The sequence below is a fragment of the Hemiscyllium ocellatum genome, chromosome 16 (genome assembly GCF_020745735.1).
Source record: "Hemiscyllium ocellatum isolate sHemOce1 chromosome 16, sHemOce1.pat.X.cur, whole genome shotgun sequence".
Classification (NCBI taxonomy): Eukaryota; Metazoa; Chordata; class Chondrichthyes; order Orectolobiformes; family Hemiscylliidae; genus Hemiscyllium; species Hemiscyllium ocellatum.
In genome coordinates this window covers 67,233,448-67,256,316 of record NC_083416.1, presented here as the reverse complement: position 1 = coordinate 67,256,316, position 22,869 = coordinate 67,233,448, and the positions used below count along the sequence as shown (strand labels likewise).

General features: G+C 39.8%; 1 protein-coding gene across 3 annotated transcripts in view; it reads right to left on the bottom strand.

The window, feature by feature from the left end:
- Positions 1-22,869, bottom strand: part of LOC132823457 (vascular endothelial growth factor C-like) — an 84,669-nt gene that overhangs the window by 7,362 nt on the left and 54,438 nt on the right. Inside the window, exons 2-7 of one of the 3 annotated variants that reach the window (XM_060837341.1) lie at positions 22,136-22,346; positions 20,334-20,524; positions 17,319-17,470; positions 11,663-11,775; positions 10,159-10,498; positions 3,386-4,479 (exon numbers count right to left, since the gene is read on the bottom strand). In XM_060837341.1, the coding sequence (XP_060693324.1) occupies positions 4,362-4,479; positions 10,159-10,498; positions 11,663-11,775; positions 17,319-17,470; positions 20,334-20,524; positions 22,136-22,346 (1,125 nt within the window). In that variant the 3' untranslated portion in view covers positions 3,386-4,361. Of the gene's footprint in view, positions 1-3,385; positions 4,480-10,158; positions 10,499-11,662; positions 11,776-17,318; positions 17,471-20,333; positions 20,525-22,135; positions 22,347-22,869 lie in introns of those variants that run through there. The other 2 variants (XM_060837342.1, XM_060837343.1) reach the window with 2 other exon arrangements.

Here is a 22,869-nt window from a genome sequence, read left to right as displayed (position 1 = left end):
AGAAGGCTTCCTATGTTGATACTGGGTATAGAAGGACTCTCTTACAAGGAAAGGTGGAGTAGATTGGGCTGTATTCATTGGAGTTTAGCAAAGTGAGAGGTGATCCAATTGGTATATATAACATTCTTAGGAGGCTTGACAGCGTAGATGTGAAAGGGTTGTTTCCTTTGTGGGAGAGTCTGGAATCAGTGGGCATATCTCTGAGTAAGGGAACATCAATTTAAGACATATATAAAGAAGAATTTCTTCTCTCAGATGGTGGAATTTTCTGCCACAAAAGCTACAGAAGTTGGTTCAACCATATTCATGGGTGCGATCGATTGATAAGATGTCTAATCACTAGAGGAATCAAAGGTTACAAGGAAAAGGCAGAATAGTGGAGTTGAGGATTAAATGATCAGCCATTATGGCTGTGAATTACTGTGAGCGAAAAAGCTCTATCTGTAGCTGCAATTTGTATATTACTCAAAAGGCTAACAAAAATATACCTTGGTTGGTGGCAAGACATGCATTGTAAACAATACAGAACTTGAGAATTTGCTGCCTGTGGAAATTTAGCAGAAGTACAGAAAGACGGTGCTTCCTTTTGCTGCAATTTTATGGTTTATGCAGCAGGTAAACATTTCAGTTAATTTATCTATAACTTGAACCAGATCAAGTAGTGATTGAAACTTGTAAGCTAAGTATAAACAGAGCAAACTCCGAACTGAGCACAGGTGCTGGTACATATTAACACAACCAAGGAACGATTAGATTAGATTACTTACAGTGTGGAAACAGGCCCTTTGGCCCAACACGTCCACACCGACCCGCCGAAGCGCAACCCACCCATTCCCCTACATTTACCCCTTACCTAACACCTGACCTGCACATCTTTGGACTGTGGGAGGAAACCGGAGCACCCGGAGGAAACCCATGCAGACACGGGGAGAACGTGCAAACTCCACACAGTCAGTCGCCTGAGGCGGGAATTGAACCCGGGTCTCTGGTGCTGTGAGGCAGCAGTGCTAACCACTGTGCCACCGTGCCGCCCACAATGTCAGGGGTCAGCAGGCAATTGGGTTAAATAATGGTACTTTTCGTTTCTTTCTAGGGTAAGCGATGGGTTAAACTAACAACGTTGGCTAGTTTAATAAAAGGGGCATAGCAGGGCACAGAAATAGAAATTCCTGGAAATCTCTGCAGGTCTGGCAGCGTCTGTGGAGAGAAATCAGAGTTAACATTTGGGTCCAGTGACCCTTCTTCAGAACATCAGTTCTGATGCTGCCAGACCTGCTGAGTTTTTCCAGCAATTTGTTTTTGTTTCTGATTTCCAAATCTGTATCTGCAATTCTTCCATTTTTTAAAAAAAAATTTGCATGGCAGGATAACTTGTTCTAATCAATTATGCGAGATGAACCATGGAGAACTCGTTGCTTAGTATGTGTAGGAGATGGCAGCTGGAGGAGCTCAAGCTCTGGGTTTCACAGGTTGAGTATTTGCTCTATTTATTGCAGCCCACTGCTGAGGCTGAGGTATGGGGAGCATGCTCAAAGAGGTGGTCACCCTACAGCTGAAGACAAAGAGGAGAGAGAACTTGTAATTGAGAACTATAAAATTATAGGGTCCTAATTCTCTTTTGCAGAGAGGTTATAATCAGAGCACATCATTTTAAATTTACAAGATGCAGAGAAGATTTATTTCGGTGAGTGTTGTGGAACTTTGGAACTTATTGCTTGGAGATTGGTAAAGGCAAAAACCCTTACATTTAAGAAATACTTTAAGAAGTACAAAATGTGACATAGCTTATAAAAGGGTATAGATCAAGAGCTGGAAAGTGTGATTAGGCTGGATAGCTCTTTCAGCCAGCAGATTGAATGAACCAAGTGGCCTGTTTTGTGCCCTAAATTTCCCATGTTTCTACAGTCATCATAAGCAACATTTAAAATGCAGGTTACTGGAAGTTTTCTTTTCTGTTCAAGGCACTTCTGCACATGGAATCGGTTTAGGTCAGTTGGCTGGATTGTTGGGTTACAGGATGGTGTGATGCCAACATCATGGGTTCAATTCCCATCACTGGTTTGAGGTTACCATGAAGGACTCTCCTTCTCAACCTCTTCCATCGTCTGAGGTATGGTGGTCCTCAGGTTAAATCACCACCAGTCACTTCTCTCTAATAAGAGAGCAGCTCCAATGGTCTGCTAAGACTATGGCGACACAACAACAATTTCTGCATGGTCAGGTATTGTGTTGATCACAGTTCTCTGATCAAGGCACAATAGGTGTCTTTGCATTGGACAGTAGCCTTTTTTTCATATTCTGCATGAGTTCAAATGCATGTATTTTTTACTAGACATTTTTACATTTTATTTTACTGCACGTGTAATATAACGCAAAATGCTACAGAACAGAGACTGGATGGAAGATTGATTCAGACCATTGTTTCATTAAGCTTTCTGACTGTGGAACGGATGAAGTGAGCTCACATTCATGGATTTGTTGCAGTTATGTGGAAAATTATATTTTCTGTTACAACTGATATTTGTTTTATCTCCCTGTTGATATAATGTGAATTACTTGGACCTAGTATTTATAGAAAGGATATTATCAAGCTGAATCAGATTCAGAAGAGATTTACCTCGATGTTGCTGGGGATGGAAGGTTTGCGTTACACAGAAAGGCTTGGACCGTTTTCACTGGAGTGTAGGAGGTTGAGAAGCAACCCGATAGGAGTTTATAAAGTAATGAGAGGTACAGATAGAGTTAATGGTAGTTGTCTTTTCCCTAGGATGGGGGATGTCGAGAGGAGGGGGCATTTTTTTAAGGTGAGAGGAGACAGTTTTAAAAAAGACATGAGCAGCAATTTCCTTTTACCCAGGGTGATTCGCATGTGGAATGAACTGCCTGAGGAAGTGGTGGATGCAGGTACAATTACAACATTTAAAATACATTTGGACAGATACATGAATAGAAAAGATTTTGATGGATTAGTTCAGATTGGGATTATATTGGGCATGGATTGGTTGGGTTGAAGGGTCTGTTTCCGTGCTGTATGACTCTATAGCTCTATAATATTATCACACGGAGAGCAGAACAAGGGGAAATTCTCAAACCTGTGTTCCTTTGCTCCCTCTCCCCTTAAATGTACATTTTGTGCCTCAGTATTTACTGGTTTCATTTTCCATGACTCAAAAAAAAATGCTATAATGTTTTGACTTTGAACTGGTAAAATCTCATTGCTTACTAATTTTGCATAACTTGACTGCTACATTAGCAGCAGAAAATCAGTATAAGGTCTACAAAACAACCATATTCATTCTGAAGCATCAAAGTTCATTTCCAAATGCAAATTCTTCCTGTCAATAAAAACAATGAAATAATGCAGATTGCACAATATCTGGTCAATACTTATTCTATTCCCTCACCTCTAAAATTGAGTCAGTCTTTGTAATATGAAGTGATATTAACTTAATAGAAATGCACACAAAATATCTAAATATAGAGTGTACAATATTTTGCTGTTGTCATGTTATTAGCAACCACACCAATGCCTTCAGTCCTTGTGTCCTATAAGAGGAATGAAACATGTAGTAAACCAACCAGAACCCACTTTCTCTGGGATGTCTCCTTAGTATTTCTGTATGTTTTCAGTGTCAAGCTTACCTAGTACAGGTACACCACCCCAAATCCAACTGTCCATGAACCAAAATTGTCCAATAACTGGACTGCACAGTGACTCAATGGCTGACACTGCTGCCTCACAGCACCAGTGACCTTGGTTCATTTCCACCTTCAGGCAACTGGCTGTGTGGAGTTTGCAAGTCCTCCCTGTATCTGCATGGATTTCCTCCCACAATCAAAAGATGTGCAGACTGGTTGGATTAGCCATGGAAAATGTGGAGTTACAGGGATAGGGTAGTGGGGGTGAGTCTGGGTGGGATGCTCTTTGGACGTTCAGAGTGGACTGCATGGGCTGAATGGCCTGTTTCCACACTGGTAGATCTATTCTAAGACTTTCCCTTTGTGTATTGCTCAATATTTACAGCATTTATGATTTGCCCAGTCCAAACGTGTTCATCATTTGCATTTAGCACTTTTCATTATCCGATGCAGTCATGGAGTGGCAGATTGCACCTTTCACTGAAAACGCATGATTGTATACAGACTTAGAATCTATTGGGCATTTACACAAATTGGGTAATCCAAAATCTAGGAAATTCCGAAATCTGGCACAGTATCAATGCTGAGTGATGTCGGATTTGAGACAGTGTACCTGTAGATTGTATAGAATCCCAATAAAAATGGTACTTTCGTAAGTGCTGCAGGCTGAAATTTTAAATTCTTCATTAATGAAGCAAGGCAAGTAGAAAGCAGTCTGTTCATCACTCGTCAATTTGGTATTCCTTCATGTATAACGGAAGACAGCTGCAGACATAATAACTGAAGTAAAAGCCTGACTGGCAGTGCTTCACTTGAGTTCTGCAAGGCAATCTGTAGCACCTTTTATTTTGTAGAGGGAAAGAAAAAGAGAAAACAAAATTATACATTTTGCACAGGAGGCAAACATGTTCATAGAATCCCTAGTGTGGAAGCAGGCCATTTGGCCCAACAGGTCCACACTGACCCACTGAAGAGTAACGTCCCTATCTTAATACTCTACATTCACCCATGACCAATACACCTAACCTAAATGTCCCTGAACACTATGGGCAATTTAGCATGGCCAATTCACCTAGCCGCCACATCCTTAGACTGTGGAAGGAAACTGGAGCACCTGGAAGAAACACACGCAGATATCAGGAGAATGTGCAAATGCCACACACTCAGTCATCTGAGGCTGGAATCGAACCTGGGTCCCAGGCGTTGTGAGGCAGCAGCACTAACTACTGAGCCAACATGCTGCCTCATTCTTCAAGCCAATCCCTGGAATTAACTTGAGACTAAAATATTTGATCCCAATAATTTTAAATCTGTTCATTTGATTTGTTTAAAATATAATTTTATCTACTTGACCTGATTTTTATCTCAATTATTCCCTTTCGCTGTGTCTATTATTACGTGCAGGCTATATCACCTACCCCTCATGTTTTAAAACTAAGCTTTCATGAAAATTATTGTCTATAATTTTCTTTTGTGTAAAATTCTTCACAGATAGCAAAAGTGCACCTCTACTTTGGTATAACTTGTGAACTTGTCATCACCAGTATTTATTGTCTGTCTGACTGAACCCATAGTTGTGCAGCTCTATCAGTTTAGAATAACTCACTTTATAAGAATACAGCAGACTGATCAGATTCGATGATACAGTAGCCTTGTATCTTTACAGCTAAATGATCAGGAGTATGCAGATCTGGGTGGATGTATTAATGGAAAACACTGTAAATACATCTGTGCAAATCAGCTGTTCTAGTGCCACATTTTTAATCAACTTTGGAAATTAGATGCTTAAATGCATCATGTGGAAGGATTACAACTGCCTAGAACTTCTGTTAGGGCACCCTCAAGATGGTGGCTGCTCCAGGACAGAGCATCAAGTAGACAAAATGACAATTAACCCAGGTCTACTCTGGAGAAACTTGGAATTGATATAATGGGTAACACATCTGTCTTTTGCACATTGTCTCCCTAACTTTCCTCAATGTTTACAACGTAATTAAATACATTACACCAAAATTATCTCCTTTCATGAGTGATCATCAAAAATCTTAAAATATGACTGCAATGGTGGCCATAGGGGAGGGAGGTTGATTTAGTGTAATTAATGCATCTTAAAAATGCTTTTGATTTGAAGCTTGTCCTTGAGAGCTAATTTCACAGGATATTGGGTGATGAGAGATGAATTTTGGGTGAGATGACTGAACTAAACTACTGAAATTAGTTTGATCATTTCAGTGAATGTTCACACTTACAACAAATGGTTCTGTTCCTAATACTGGTGTGTGTAAGTCAAAAAAAGGTGAATTCAAGTTCCAGAGCAGGACTTGAGCACAAATTAAGGTCAACACTCCAGTGGAATACTGAGTGAGTGTTGCACTGTTGAAATGCCAACTTTCAAAGGAGACATAAAACTGAGACTCCATTTGCCCTATCAAAAATCCAATGGCATTATTTCAAACAAGTGTAGAAAAGCTCCTCATGTTATCCTGGCTAATATTTCTCCTGGAATCAACATCAGAAAATCAGATGACCTAGTCTTCATTGCACTGTTGTTTGTGAAAGCTTGTTGTGTTCAAATTAGCTGCTGCATTACTGACATCCTGTTCACATTCACAATAAAGGTAGATAAATTAACATCATAAATTGTTGTAAATGAGTTCACCATAGGCCTCCAAACTGTAGTGATGAAGTAGGGGTGGCATTGAGCCGGAAATCAGAGACGTAGCAACAAGTGCTACGTCAACATGATGATTTTAAATATCTTATAGACAGGGTAAATCACGTTAGTGATAACACTGTGGCACATGAACCCCTGCATAGGGAAAAAAGTCTTTTTTAAAATCGGTACATTGAGGGACCAACCCCAGGGTTAGGCTATCCTAGATTTGGTTACGTGAAATGAGATGGAGTTAATTAATAGTCTTGTGGGAGATTCTTTCGGAAAAGGTGACACTCACATGATAAGAGTTCCTTATTGGATAGAATGTGAAATAGTCCAATCTAAAACTAGTGTCCTAAATCTCAATAGCGGAATCTACAAAGGTATGAGGAGTAGGTTAGCTGCAAATATACTGAGTAATTTCATTAAAAACATGACAGTGGATAAGCAATGGTTAATATTTAAGGAACAAATGCATGTATCACAGCAGTTATATCTTCCGAGGTATCCTACATGCCAGGAAACTAAAGGAGTCACCAAGGAAACAGTGGCGACATTGGTTGTCATCTTCCAGAATTTGGTAAATTCTGGAAAATGCCAAGAAAACCCAAATGTCACCCCACTGCTTAAAAAAGGAGGAAGGGAAGGGGAAAATGAGACCAGTTAGCCTGACTTCAGTAGTACAGAAAATGTTGAGATTTGTTATAAAGAATGCGGCAATGGTAGACTTAAAATATCAACGGTAGTACAGAAAATCAACATGGGTTTATGAAAGGGAAATCATGTTTGACAAACCTGCTGGATGTTTTGTAGTAGTATTTAGTAGAATAGATGAAGAGAAATCAGTGGATGTGATATATTTGGATTTTCAGGAAGCTTTTGATGAAGTCCCACATATGTCTATTTTTCTAATCAACCTGTTCAGAGATGTCATTATACACCTGTGGAGCAAGTGGAACTTAAACCTTGGCTTCTTGATCAAGGGTTAGGGACTCTACAACTGTGCCAGAGAGTGCCCTCTTGAAGTCCCATATAAGAGATTAGTGTGAAAAGTACACATGAGATTTTGATGGTGTTATAGTGACATGTATTCAGAATTGGTTAACAAATAGGAAAGACAGAGTAAGAATAAATGGGTTGCTTTTGGAGTGGAAGATGGTGACAAGTTGGGTACTGCATGGGTGAGTGCTTGGGTCCAGCAGTCCACAATATATATCCATGATTTGGACAAGGAAACCAAGCATGATATTTCCAAGTGTGCTGATGACACAGAAATAGTGTGAATGTGATTTGTGAGGAGGACATACAGAAGCTTCAGGTCAATTTAGATTAGTGGAGAAAGTGAGCAAATATATGGTAAATGCAGTATAATGTGGATCACTGGACTCGAGCAGTGAACTCTACTCTGTTCCCACAGACACTGCCAGATCTGCAATTTCCGTTTTTTGGTTTCAGATCTCCAGCATCTGCAGTTTATTGTTTTATACACAAGTGCAGCAGGCAGTTGGGAAGGCAAATGATATGTTGGCTTTCATTATAAAAAGGTTTCAGTACAGGATCAAGGAAGTCCAATGTGATCATATAGGGTCTTGGTAAGCCCACGCTTTGAGTATTATGTGCAGTTTTGGTCTGGTTACCAAGGAAATTATATTCTTGCTATAGATAAAGTGCAGTGAAGGTTCACAAGACTGATTCCAGTGATGGCAGGTTTGTTGTCAGTGAAGAAATTGGACAAATCAGGCTTGTATTGACTGCATTTTGAAGAACAAGAGGGGATGTTTTGAATTATATAAAATTCTCAGAGGTCTGGACAGACTAAATGTAGAGGTGATATTTCCCCTGACTGGGTTGGGGATCAGACTAAGGGTTCACAGTCTCAGAATATAAGGTAGGCCATTTCACACTGAGAGGAGGAAAGATGTTTTTGCAAATAAGGTGGTGAACCTGGGGAATTCTGTACCATTGACAGCTGTGGAGGCCAAGTTAGTGAATATATTTAAGAAATAGACAGCTTTTTCAAAGCTAAGGGTGTCATGTAGTGTGAGGTGGGAATGGAAATGTGGCATTGAGATAGAAGATCAGGTATGATTGTGCAGATTGGCAGAGAAGGTTCAATAGGCCAGATGACCTATTCCTGCTCCTATTTTCTATATTTTAATGTTTATTTTATTCTTCCTGGCTGCAATATGCTTTGAGATGTCTAGTGATTGTGAAATACATTATATAAAAACAAGGTTTTCATTCTGGTCAAGTTGACATGATTCGTTTGTAAAATTCCATCACAAGGTCAGGACTAACAAAAAGTAGGGGAAAACCAGTGCTTAGTACCAGTTACGTCTCACCATTTTGTGAAAATGAGGACTAGTTTATTATGAATTAAGATATGAAAATGTGTTGCCGGAAAAGCGCAGCAGGTCAGGCAGCATCCAAGGAGCAGGAGAATCGACGTTTCGGGTATGAGCCTTTCTTCAGGAAGGAAGGGCTTCCTGAAGAAGGGCTCATGCCCGAAACATCAATTCTCCTGCTCCTTGGATGCTGCCTGACCTGCTGCGCATTTCCAGCAACACATTTTCAGCTCTGACCTCCAGCATCTGCAATCCTCACTTTCTCCTATGAATTAAGATATATCAAGTTAATTTTCCAAATTACAGCTGATGCAAAAGGAAAAGGAAAATAAAATAAAAAATATGTTTTCCTGCTGCTATTTAACATATTTCGTATTTTGGACAAGGTTGTAGGAGAAGCTTTGTAATAATTCAAGATTGTTTAAAGTCATTCTGAAATATGGATTCTACAGGATACAATTTTTTTGTTTATTTATTATCCACTTTGCACTATCAGAATGTTCATTCATTCTGGCTAATTATAACAAGTTTAAAATATAATCAATGGTGCAATGAAAGAGTGATTTACCCAGTCTCAAATTGTCCCAATGCATTTCTCAGCCAATGAACAGCTGTGCAGGCAAAATACAGCAGCCATGTTCTGCACAGCCAGTTTCAGATGTATTCAGTTTGTAAGGTGACAGGCACATATTGTTTAAAACTACCCGTTTAGGCTATGTATAGCTAGACTTTGAGCAGTACTCAACAATTCTACAATGTAAGAGACGTGGGCTTCAATAATAGTGGTGACTGGTGCTTCTGAATCCATGTAGGTATCTGGACCAGATTTTAAATTGATAAAGTTAAAAATCACACAACACCAGGTTATAGTCCAACAGGTTTAATTGGAAGCACTAACTTTCCGAGCGGCACTCCTTCATCAAATGGTTGTCACAACCACCTGATGAAGGAGCAGCGCTCTGAAAGTTAGTGCTTCCAATTAAATCTGTTGGACTATAACCCGGTGTTGTGTGATTTTTAACTTTGTCCACCCCAGTCCAACACCAGCATCTCCAAATCATGAAATTTATAAAGCAGTGACACCCAGAATATATTCATTTAGTCAGAGAATTGTAAGTTCTGTCTGTAGTGCAGAAGCAAAATACATTTTTAAACAATGATGATTATTTCAGTAATTAAGTTTGGAATGAAAAATTAACATTCTGCCCATTTAGGTTTGCTTTATTCAGACCTTCTCATGCACTGTTGCTTTCTCCCTCACTATATTAAGCATTATATGAGCTAACATATTCATATCGATTAGGCTGAGATTCTCTGACCCAGTGCTACGCTAAAAGATTTATCATCACCCCCCACTGATGTTCCTTTGTAAGGCAAATCCAGTCAGAGGCTGCATAAAGATGTCAGTTGAGCGAAAATCCACTGTGTTTCTTGTTACATAAATGTTACATTGAAAACAGATAATACAGATTAGAACCAATGTGATAATGAAGAAATGGTTTGTTAAAATCTGATTACCTGCACGTCTGTGGATCAAACTTCTTCCCTTTGCGAAAGCACGAATGCACTGACTCTGTGCACTCACAGGTGCATTTGCTGCTGTTCAACGGTTGATTCTTTGGGCAGTTCTTGTTGCACGCACACTCACAGGCTTCTTCATCCCATTCCTTCGGAGGCTCGCAGACACCATGATGTTCTATGTTACTGCAAACACATTTGCAAGTGCTCTCGTCAAATTCTTTGTTGGGACCACAACTCGATACGGAAAGTCTGTTTGTGCACACACAGCTACATGTGTCTTCATCGAATACCATGTTGGGCCCACAAAAATCATCCATCTCACTTCCACCATCATCTGCTGAGTATGGAGAAGAAATGTCAACAACATCCAATATCATGGTGTAAACAGCTTTATTTCCTTTTTCCTCCAATTCAATTTTATTTTTATTCTGTCAATTTCTGAACAATCCAGAGAGCTGACAATAGGCTACCCCCAGATTTCTACAAAAATCCTTCTTCAGCTAAGTCCATGTACTCCTCTAACTTCTGTTCAGTAATTCTGCCTGTTGGATCTGACCTGCTGTGTTTTTCCAGCACTGCACTCTCGAATGTACAAGTTTGGCAACTCAGAGCAACGCTGTCACACTCACTTATCATTTACTCTATTAGATAGCACCTGACACACAGTTTTGCCTATTAAGCCTCATTAACAGGATTCAAGAGGAAAACATTCTGTTAGTTACTTTCCTCTGCTCTTTTTGCACCATGCCTATATGATTCCTCTTTCACTTAATCATATGGATTGTAGAAGTGTGAGGAAAACCGTGTCGATACTACAATGGATTTTCTCACTCATTGTTTAATTTTAATTTAACTTTAATCTTATGACTGCAGCTATTTCAAGACAATAAATTACAAAGATACTTGAAGCTTTTCAATATTCTGATTAAGAATAATAATTGTAATGACTGCCATAAACCTTATTCTGCTGATATGAAGTTTTGATTAACGGTGTGTTTTTGTGAAGTTTGCTACAATGCTCACTAGGTAACACTGCACTAATCCATTTCTTTTATTGATGCTTATCTTCATTCAATTTTGAGTCAGTAATATCAATGTGTTGCTCTCCTATTTTGACAAAACCTATGTAATCTGCAAATGGATATACAACAGCTATAAAACAACAAACAGACAAAACTGACTCGATGGGTACAGTTATCTGAATGGTCTGCAAAATAAGCAATTGCAAATTAACATGTTACCCAGTTTTCCTTTCCTTAAAGTATAGGTGGCTGATCAGCTAGCATCCCCATCATTATGTTAACATAACTAACACTTTCTTCTCTGAAGAACATTTTCATCTCCTATTTTAATAAGTCAGTAACATAACTGGAACACGACCAACAGCGTGAGCTCAGAACTTCTCTCTTAGCGACACTCTAACAATCAGAAGTGTCCTTACAAATGTTTTCCAAGTAAAGATTTACCAAAAATTAGAAGAGGTGAAAAGCAAATTGATAACCTGGTTCTGAATTGCTGGCTTCGAAGCTGAAGTCTTCCAGCTCGGTGACACATCTGCAGGACTGGGGATTCCAGCTGAGGCCATGTGGACATGTTTTGTTCTCCATAATGCACCTACAGAGAGGAATGTTTCAAAACTAGCTGTCAGGTCCATTTACTGATCTCTGTTAGTTTTGCCAACTGTGGGAGCTTACGTTTTGTCCCTCTGCAGCAGCATGGATTCCCAGGCACAGGCACATTAACTTACTCATTATGGTCCAAGCATCGTCTGACTGTATCATTTGCCCATCTACATTTTCAAGTAAGCTATAGCTCCAGTCTCAGTAAGTTAGGCGTGAAGTTTACATTTTTAGTTACATCAAAATCCTCATTAAAATCAGAATCATCCTCCAAACTATGACATTTCCTTCTTTCTTTGCTGAAGTTTATCTCTGGTGAAGGTGTAGTGGACAACAAAGAAGGTTACCTCAGATTACAACAGGATCTGGACCAGATGGGCCAATGGGCTGAGAAGTAGTGAAACTTGAAAGGGTTCAGAAACGATTTACAAGGATGTTGCCAGTGTTGGAGGATTTGAGCTATAGGGAGAGGTTGAATAGACTCGAGCTGTTTTCCCTGGAGCGTCGGAGGCTTAGGGGTTACCTTATAGAGGTTTACAAAATCATGAGGGGTATGGATAGGATAAATGGTCAAAGTCTTTTCCCTGGGGTGGGGGAGTCCAGAACTAGAGGGCATAGGTTTAGGGTGAGAGGGGGAAGATATTAAAGAGACCTAAGAGGCAACCTTTTCACTCAGAGGGTGGGTACGTGTGTGGAATGAGCTGCCAGAGGATGTGGTAGAGGCTGGTACAATTGCAACATTTAAGAGGCATTTGGGTGGGTTTGGTGAGATATGGGCCGGGTGCTGGTAGGTGGGACTAGGTTGTGTTGGGATATCTAGTCGGCATGGATGAGTTGGACCGAAGGATCTCTTTCAGTGCTGTACATCTCTATGACTCTGTGACTCTATGTTGAGTTTTATTTTTGTTTAGTAAGTTAACGTGGTGGTTATTCACCAAAACATATTTGTACAAGGCTACAGATATTCTTTAATGATGAAACAGCGATTCATTGCACAAAAAAACAATTGAAGACAGCTAGCAACTTCTAAAACACACAGCAAAACAAAGTTTCAACATGATTCCCAACTCTATTACAGTGACTGAGCTCCAGAGAAATTATACCTCTGTATGAACTCTTTGAGGTTCTACTTAACTGAGTCTTGACCATTTATTGGTCTTGGACTGTGGAGACAATTCAATGAGTCCTTTCCAAATCTGCCAACGTGACCTTTTCCACAATTCTGAGCACCTAAGCTTTCTCAATTCTAATAATCTGCACATTTCTAACAAAAATATCCTGCTTTAGAAGTTTTACAAACTAAATGCTTATGCTAAGGTAACAAAAACATAATTTGCTGGAGAAACTTAGAGGTCTGGTTCATCTGTATAGAGAGAAGCAGAGCTTATGTTTCTGATCCAGTGACATTTCTTCAGAACTAGGGGCTGAAAATGTATCACTAGACCTGAAACATCAACTCTGTTTCTCTCTCCACATAGGCTGTCAGATCTACTGAGTTTCTGCAGGAGATTGTGTTTTGTTTAAGATTTCCAGCATCTGGAGTTCTTTGTTTTTTGCTTATGCCAGGTATGATTCTTTGAAAAGCTGTTTCTTGGAGAGAAACTTATCAGTGGTGTTTTCTATATTGATTTGTTTTGTTGAAAAGCTTAATTCAAACTAGATCAAAGCTGATGGCCTTATCTGTTTACCCGACCTGTTATAGACATAACTGGTGGTGTGGTTCAGAACATAATATTGATACCACTATTTATCTCAATAAAAAAAGTAAGTTCAGTATTTCAGAAAATAACTTTTTTAAAACATATGAATAATGTACGAAATCAGACATTTGAACTGCACCACCAGACATTGCTATTCATGCCTTTAAATAATGAAAATCAATAAAGGCCAGTGCTGTCATTCTGGAAACGTTGCTATTAAATCTGTTAGGTTAGGAGTACATTTATCAGTTAGGAATAACCAAATGCTTCCAACATCTATATTTTTCAGCTTCTGTCTGTAATACTTAAAGCCTGCACAGCATCATGGAACTTCACCTGGAAAGCAGGTTATCATGAGCCATCAGATTTATCATGGTATACTTGGCAGACAGGGAGCAACAAGTCAAAGTACTCTAATATACTTTTGTGACAATTTACAATTTGGTTGGACTTTGAACAAAAATCTAGTATGCAGGTGTAATACGTAATCAAGAAGGCCAATAGGATGCTCTTCTTTATTTTGAGAGGAATTGAACATGAAAAGAAAGATGCTACACTTCACTTATACAGTGTATTGGTGAAACCAGAGACTGTGTGGAGCTTTGGCTGCCTTATTGAAGGAAGATTCACTGGATTGATACTTGGAATGAGTGATTGGTCTTATGATGACAGTTTAGACAGCCTGAGCTTGATTTCATTGATGATTAGAAGAGTTGGGGTGACATGATTGAAGATTTAGATTTAGATTATTTACATTGTGGAAACAGGCCCTTCAGCCCAACAAGTCCACACTGACCCCCCGAAGAGCAAACCCCCCCAGACCCATTTCCCTACATTTACCCCTTCACCTAACACTACGGGCAATTTAGCATAGCCAATTCACCTAACCTGCACATTTTTGGACTGTGGGAGGAAACTGGAGCACCCGGAGGAAACCCACACATACACAGGAAGAATGTGCAAACTCCACACAGTCAGTTGCCTGAGGCGGGAATTGAACCCAGGTCTCTGGCGCTGTGAGGCAACAGTGCTAACCACTGTGCCACCATGCCAAAGTGTATGAGATTTTGAATAGTCTTGACAAGGTGACATGGAAAGGAAGATTCCCCTTGTGTACAAATCCAGAGCTAGGTGACACTGTTTTACAATTAGGGGTTGCCCTTCCAGGGCAGGGATATGGAGGAATTCTCGATCTCAAAATTATACAACTTTGGAACTCCCTAACTCAGAAGGTGGTGGAGGCAGGGTCATTAAGTTTTCTTAAGATTGAGATGGAGAGATTCCTGTTTGGCATGGATTCAAGGGTCATTGGTGTAGATGGGAATGTGGAATCTGAAGCAAAAACAGATCAGTATTGATTGTACTGAGTCGTAAAATAAGCTTAAAAGGCCAATGGGTCTACTTCTGCTCATATTTCACATGTTCTTATTTCAAAAACATGAAGGGAATTGCAGCAGCATAAAAGGGCAAGTAGCAAATCTTTGCTGAAGAGCTTGTAGATTTAACTAAAATCTTAGTCTTAAGTCATGCACTTTACATTTAAACATCGTAAAAGCCAAAAGATATGGAAGAGTTTGTGTGGTAGCGACTTCCTATTGAATAAGGTTGAGGTTGCTAAAAGTTCAGGTACTAAGTTAAAGTAGATAAATGTGCAGGTGGCTTTTTTTTTCAAACTGGAAGGTAAATTAAAACTGCAAGACTGGAGAAAGCTGCAGATAATGAGACTGTACAGCAATTTGTAAACCACGATCATTCCAAACATTGGAACATAAAGACCCAATGTGGGTCAGTGAAGATGGAACTGATAAACAGATTAGCAGAAAAGATGGGAGTCTCTTCGATGCAAGTGAACATTAAGATGGATTCAATTGAAAAGCTGTGTCAAAGTTTTTGGCAAGTGCAGAGTGCAATAATTTTAATCTTCTCAATGTTCAGTTAGAGAATGGAACTGATAAAAGATTAGCAGAAAAGATGGGAGTCTCTCCGATGTAAGTGAACATTAAGATGGATTCAGTTGAAAACCTGTGCCAGAGTTCTTGCCAAGTGCAGAGTACAGAGTAACTTAAATCTTCTCAATGTTCAGTTAGAGGAAAGTTTGTATTGATAATCAGACAACTTGAGGGAGCACGTTAATGCTGTTATGGAATACATTCATTGAGATCATATCAAAGATGAGAAGCTTTGTTATGAAAGGGGATTAGAAACACGAACATCAATAGACAGTTCAATTCCTTGATCCTTGATTAACAAAACAAGACGTACTATCTGACATCAGCCTTAAAGGCCCTGTCTTTAAATTTAAGTTATACACTCCCATCAGAGGAGATAGTTTCTCACTATTTACCTTAACAAATTGTTCAGTTAAATAACCCACTTAATCTTTCATATGCAAACATTAGCCTAATCTTTGCAACCTATTCTCATAATTTAACGATACACAGTTCCAGTACAGAAACTAGGCTTTTTTTCCAGTGAAGTAAAAATGTTTTGGAGGTGAGCTCATTGCTTTGTGGCAATTCAAAAATTTTGATGAACTAAATTGGGTAAAACTAATTTCAACTACTTATGCATCAATCATTAAGTAACCATTAAAATCATGATCAAAAGAGAGAAATGGAGTTTTAGAAAAATAATTCCAGTCTCTGAGAATAACTGAATTCAAAACCATGTTTAAAATGAAAGTCAACAAATTTTTGGAGAAACAGGTGGATGAAAATAAGGGAGATACTTAAATTAATAGTTCTACCCAGAGGCAGGCTGAGTCACATATTCCAAGCAACTATCGCAAAAGCTTATGGCTGAGAGACTTGGGCACGCTCCATTACCTGGATGCAATTTTCCAAGTTTTTTCAGATTATTGGATCTATGTAATGTTATATTTTTCCATTGTTTTACTTCAAAATAACTCTGAGAATGTGTATAACAAGTAAACAGCATTTTGGCAGGACCTATTTGCAACAACTTGGCTCAGAGCCATATCAGTTCCTGGTCTCTAAACATTCTAACGTATTTATAACTCCAAAAGGGAAGTAAGCTTTTTCCATCAAGGAAACAATTGTACTAATAAATAGTATAATTAGAAGTAAGCACAGAATTCCATGACAATTAAGATTCACACAAGGTTAGAATCAGAATAGAGAATTTGGACTGAACAAACACATTTAAAATCAACTCCACTGGTTTAACATGCAGGGCTTAGTCACTGATATCACTGCTATCTTTTTTGAAGGTTTTGGTTTGGACATTGTCTTTTGAGCAGGCAATAAAGACAGCTGTTAGAAAGCAGTGTGATCCATGTGGGACCTGGAGGACCCCTCTTGCTTCTCCAGCCTGCTATGAAAACTACATCTCCATCCCCACTCCAGTAAACCTGGGTTAAAATGACAAATAGTTACCCAGTTGGTCATGATGGACATATTTAAAGGAGAATTCCACTGGCTGTAGTTGGGAGGGTGTGGCACCTTTGAAAGGAGCAGGAAGGCTGCTGGGTAACTCTTCCACTCACTTCTTAACTGCTCCCCCTCCTCGTATTTTGCAACAGAGCTGCCAGTAATGAATCTACTGTTTTGTTACTCTGTCTAGTGTCACTTGGCACCAAAAAGTAAAAATTCCTAAGGATGAGATTTCACATTATTTTCCTCCTCCTAACTTCACTCCCCAACCCTCATATCCCATTAACCTCCGTCACATATAGAAGTTGATTCCCAAAAAAGGAATAGCTTAGTTTGGATTTTACTCCCACCACTAGTGTAACTCCCTGAGTGGTTACTGCTCGAACTGAATTCCAGTCCATGAGTTATTATCCCTTGAATGTGAAATTCTGCAACTTGATTCTTACCCGGTTTGTGAAATGTGAAAAGAACGTCTGATAATCGAGTGGGACTGTCCAAAGGTATCTCGCTTGGGCTGACACGTACATGCAGTATGATTGATGAAGCTGATCATGACTAGTTTGGAGAATCCAACTCGTGGTAGTGTGATCTCGAATAACTGGAAAAATAAAACACAAACTGCTTCTATATGATGAAATCAATTTTAATACAGAAAACAGCTGACTAAGTAGTACAAAGAATTTGGTAAAACAACTGCATTTGTACTGATGAAAGGAGGGTAATGCTGTAAATTTTTCTGGATGAGTTCCATACAGCTGAGATCTTTGTGCAGATTTGCAATTTTCTGTTTGTCCCTTGTCCTTTCTCATGCTCCTGCCATGCCTTTCATTGCCCAGAAGTTTTCTTTCTAATTCACAATTTGCATGGGTGAATTCTCATTTTTAAAGAAATCAACTGAACATTTGCATAACACTTTTCATGATCGGACAATTAGCAATTTTTTGAAGTGTAGTCATTGTTGTAGTGTGGGAAAAAAATATCTCCCTCTTTGTTTGCTTCAATCTCCATATCCTGTGCTTCCTTGATTACTTTGATTTGTTTACCTTCTGTCTAGCTTTCTTTCAATTTGCTCACAGTTCTGTATCTCTAATATTGATCCTTACCATACTGTGACACTTGCATTACTATTTAACAATAAGTCTATGTATTGTCTGTCCCATATCTCTTTCATTCCTATATTTCTGTGCATTTGTCATTTGATACATGTACTTAAGCCATAGCTATTGTTTCAGCTCCATTGCAATGTTCACATTTTTGAATGCTTTACCCAGCGAAACATGGTACTTCTCCCCCATAGGCCGATTTCTCTCTTCCCTCATCTGCCTTCCAATATCTCCATCTCTTTCCTATCAAGTGCAATACTTCTGTAAATGCAGGTTGAGCACATTGGGAAAGGCTGAAAACAAAATGGTACATTCAGGATTTGTTGAGTGAGAAGGATATTTTTCAACTCATTCAAGGAATGTGTATGTCGGTGGCCAGGCCAGCATTTATTGTCATCCCTAATTCACTTGGAAAAGGTGATGGTGAGCTGACTTACTCAAACTTATTCACAAATGGTGAAGCGCAGGAACACTACAATGCTGTTAGGCAGGGAGCTCTAGGATTTTGAGCCAGCAACAGTGAAGGAATGGAATATTGCTCCAATTAAAAGGTTGTGTTGCCTGGGGTGGGGGTGTGCTTGCAGTTGTTCCCATGTATTTATTGCCCTTGTCCTTTTCGATGGTCTAGGTTGTGGTTTGGAAGGTGTTACAGGAGCCATGGTGGTTGATACAGAACAGGGAGAGGTGTAATTGAAAGGATTACTGATCCACCTTCATTGCTTCCCAAGAGGCATCACAGATACAAGTCTTCAATCAATTTGATTCACTCCATGTGATATATAATTCAACTCACTGTTAACAACGAATGCGATGGGCCTAACAATAATAATACTGAAGATTCATGCTTCCGAAACAGCCAAGCTGTTACAACACTGGCATCTACCTGGCAATATGGAAAATTATCCAGCAAAACAAATACAATCTGGCCATCTATTGCCCCATCAATCTATTTTCAAGCTATCATCAACTCTGCTCTTAAGTGGCATGAATTCAGCAATAACCTACTCCCTGATACTCTGTTTGGATTCAGCAAGGCCATTCATCATTACAGCTTTGGTCCACACAAAGACAAAAGGGCTGAATTCCAGAGGTGAAGTGCAAGTCATTACCTTTGACATCAAGACAGCATTTGTCCAAGTGTGACATAAAGGAGCCCGAACAAAAATGATGTCGATGGGAATCAAAGTGAAAACTCTCTACTGGTTGGAGTCATGTCTAAAACAATGGAAGTTGGTTGTCATTGTCTGAGACCATAGGTTTTAAGTTGTGAGACATTGCAGGAGGGGTTCCTTGGGGTAGTGCCCTAGATACAATCATCAATTAACTTCTCTCCAACATAAGATTAGGTTCTGCGATGTGCACTGATGATCGCACCATGTTCAGTATCATTTGCAATTTGTTGGATGTTGAAGCAGCCCATGTCTGAGATAATATTCAACTTAGGTTGTTAAGTGGCAAGTACAAAAGGTACAGGTATTGACCATCTCTAACAGCAGCGAATTTAATTATCTCCCATTGACATTGGATGACATGAACATCAGTGAACCATTACCATCAACCTCTTAGGGTTATAACTGAGCAGAAATTGAACAGGACCCGCCATATAAACAAAATGGCGATAGAAGCAGGCTGGGAATTCTACTTCAGGTAATTTACCTCTTGATTCCCCAGAGTCTGTTGAATACCCGTAAGGCAAAAATCTGGACTGTGGTGGAGTTCTTTCCACATTTGGCTGGATGGATGCAAGTTCAACAACACTGAAGAAGCCTGGCCCCATTTAAGGTAAAAGAACTCTTTTGATTGACACGCCATCCGCAACCTTAAATATTCACTTGTTCCGCTGCAGTTGCACATTAGCAGCAGTGTTTACCGTATACAAGTAGCACCATAGCAACTTGCCAAGTTTCCTTCAACAGCACCATCCAAACCAAGGGTTTCTGTCATCTGGAAGGAAAAGATGTAAGACACATGGAAGTACCATCACGTGCAAGTTCTCCTCCATGCTACACACCATCCTGAGTTGAAAAAATATAATTTCTTCACAGTCACTGGATTAAAGTCTCTAAACTCTCTTCTGAACAGCAGTGTGGTGCACCTACCTATATGGGGTGCAATATTGAAGAAGGTGGATCAGCACCTCATTCTCGAGAGCAATGAGGATTGGTCAATAACTATTGGCCTTGACCTCGACAGTCACCTTCGAAGAAGAAATTGTTTAAACATGTGTGTGACTGGAGGTTGCCAACATCATTGGTTTGATTACTGCGTCTCTCACATGTCAATGGAGAATAAAAATTTCAGACAAGCAAGTCGAGCTAGACGAGATTTCAAAATGAATTGATAGGAAAAATTACTTACTGTCTTACTCACGTACGAAGTGCTGATGTTAACACACTGTAGTCCCTCCCTATTGCAGCAGCCTCCACATCTGTGGATAGACACACAGGGAGGTTTGTAGAACTTGTTTGTGGCAGTCCCAAGCTCTTTCCCCACATCCAAGCACACTTCTCTAGGCTTACACTGAGTCTTTTCCCATTCAAGTTCAACATCTGTCAAATGATTTGGTTTAGTTATTAGTAGCTTATTATGAAACATGTATTTAAATAAACTACTTAGAACAGTTTGCAGGATTTTTCACAGGGAAAGGCAAAGGCTATGAGTCAAGTCTTTAGGTCTCATCTCTAAAAGAAGTGATTTTAAAGTAATCCCTTCCTACTATTGCAAATTATTTCAATTTATATGTAAATTCTGACACCAGACACCATTTCCTTCGAAAAGGATAGAGAGATGATTTGGAAGTAGCTATTCTCATCATCATCTTTCCATTAGAAATGCTCTAGATAATTAGTGTGTCTCTGCTGATGGTTTCAGAGAAAGCAACTTGCATTTATACAGCTCCTGCCAGCATGACTTGCACATAAGCTGCTGTCTGAGGAACTGACAGCAGTGGAAAGGACATGAATCACACTATGTGAAGGTGAATATTGACACTGTACATATAGGAATAGGAGTTGGCCATTTCCCCCCACCTTAAGCTTGTTTCAGCATTCATTAAGATCATAACTGATTTGCAGACAGATTCCAAAACCTTTGCTACATGGATTGGGACACTTAAAGTAGGATGCCAGATGAGTAGGGGGCCACGTGCGTAGGATGACAAGCAGTAAGTGGGTAACTGTGCAGATAGGTGAGGTGCCAGGGTGTAAGATAAGCAGTGCATTGTTTAAGACGAGTCAGGGAAGATGGCAGAAATTGGGTCCAGTGGCGTGCGGGTTAAATACTGGGTGTTGGACCTGGAGAGTTTGGGTCCAGAGGTCGTCAGGTCAGGTCCAACGCTTGGGGGAGGTGAAAGGGCTGGGGTGGGAAAAAACGTGAGTCATGGACCGTGTGTTACATGTGGTTGGATGGAGATGTAGCTGGAATTGGATTGTTAAACCAATGTTCTGGGAACTGTGTTTGAATCCTGCTGTGGCAGATGGTGGAATTTGAATTCAATAAAAATCTGCAGTTAAGAGTCCAGTTATGACGATGAATCCAATGTCAGAAAATCTCATCTGGCTCACTAAGGTCTTTTAGGGAAGGAAAATGCCATCATTACCTGTTCTGGCCTACATATGATTCCAGACCCACAACAATACAGTTGATTGGCTCTTAACTGCCCTCTGGGAATTTAGGGATGGGCAATAAATGATGGCCTTGCCAGTGACACCCTCATCCCATGAATGAATTTTAAAAATTCAGAGGTTAGACTCTATACGTAATCGTCTAATTTTTCCAAAGTAACTATTTTACTTAAGTTCATCAAAACTATCCAAAGTCTTCAATTTAAATGAGGCCTTTGGAGGATGCCAGGCACAGAGCAATGACCCAGAAGTCACAGCTTTGGTAATGCCTTTGGCTGCGCTACAATGGGGATTCCGCAGGGTCCCTGTGTGCAACTCCAATTTATCTTGAAATAGTGACTGCCCTGGCCTTCGGAACATCTGGGCCCTTCTCTATATTGCAACAGTGTCGGTGCTGCAAAAGTATTTTAATGATTGCCTCTGGGAGATCCTGAGTTTGATAAAGGCTACATAAAAGTGCAAAACATGCAACAAATTTGCTCAGGTTTTGTTTTTTGTTCACCACCCAACAACAAATGAAGCATTAATGTGGCTCACTTTTTATGTCCTCATCTTGCCATGACAGTGTAAACGCTGCTGCCTCCTTCCATTCCTTTTCCTCAGCCTCTGACATTGCCCGCTGGACTACGTGAACTCTCCTTTGCAGACATTCATGAATCTTCCTGTATTCTGGATAGAAAATGTCCATAAGCTCCGTGACGCTTGAGGCGGACCTCAGTTGGTCCTCCAATTCGCTGCTAGCCTGGCCCTGGAATGAGAAGAATTCAATGAATCTACCGCAGCAAACAGGAAGCACAGAGTCAGCAGCCTGCTCAGTTGGGAACCAACTGATCAACCTTGGGATAAAACTGTTGCTGTCAAAACAACCCTTCCTGCCCCACTGAAGCCTTTCAATCTCCTAGACGTCAAACAAGTTCACAAGAAGCATTTCACTTCCAACAAATAAACCAAAAACACCATCAGCCCAGAAGATATTATTAGGGGACAGAGCTCAGGCAAAGCTGAAACGGAAACATGTGAAATGAAACATTAGACGGTTAAGTGACGATTAAATGGCACTGGCATTTTAGAATGAAAGAGTCAGGGTAAGATGAATATTTAAGTATTAGTCAAAAAGGGTGAATGAATAGCTATCAGGGCATCAAGGATCACAGGGAAAAGACAGGAGAATGCAGCTGAGAAACATATCGGCCATGATAAAAAGGCAGACCAAACACGATGGGCCGAATAGCCTAATTCTGCTCCTATCTCTTATGGTCTTACCTGTAATG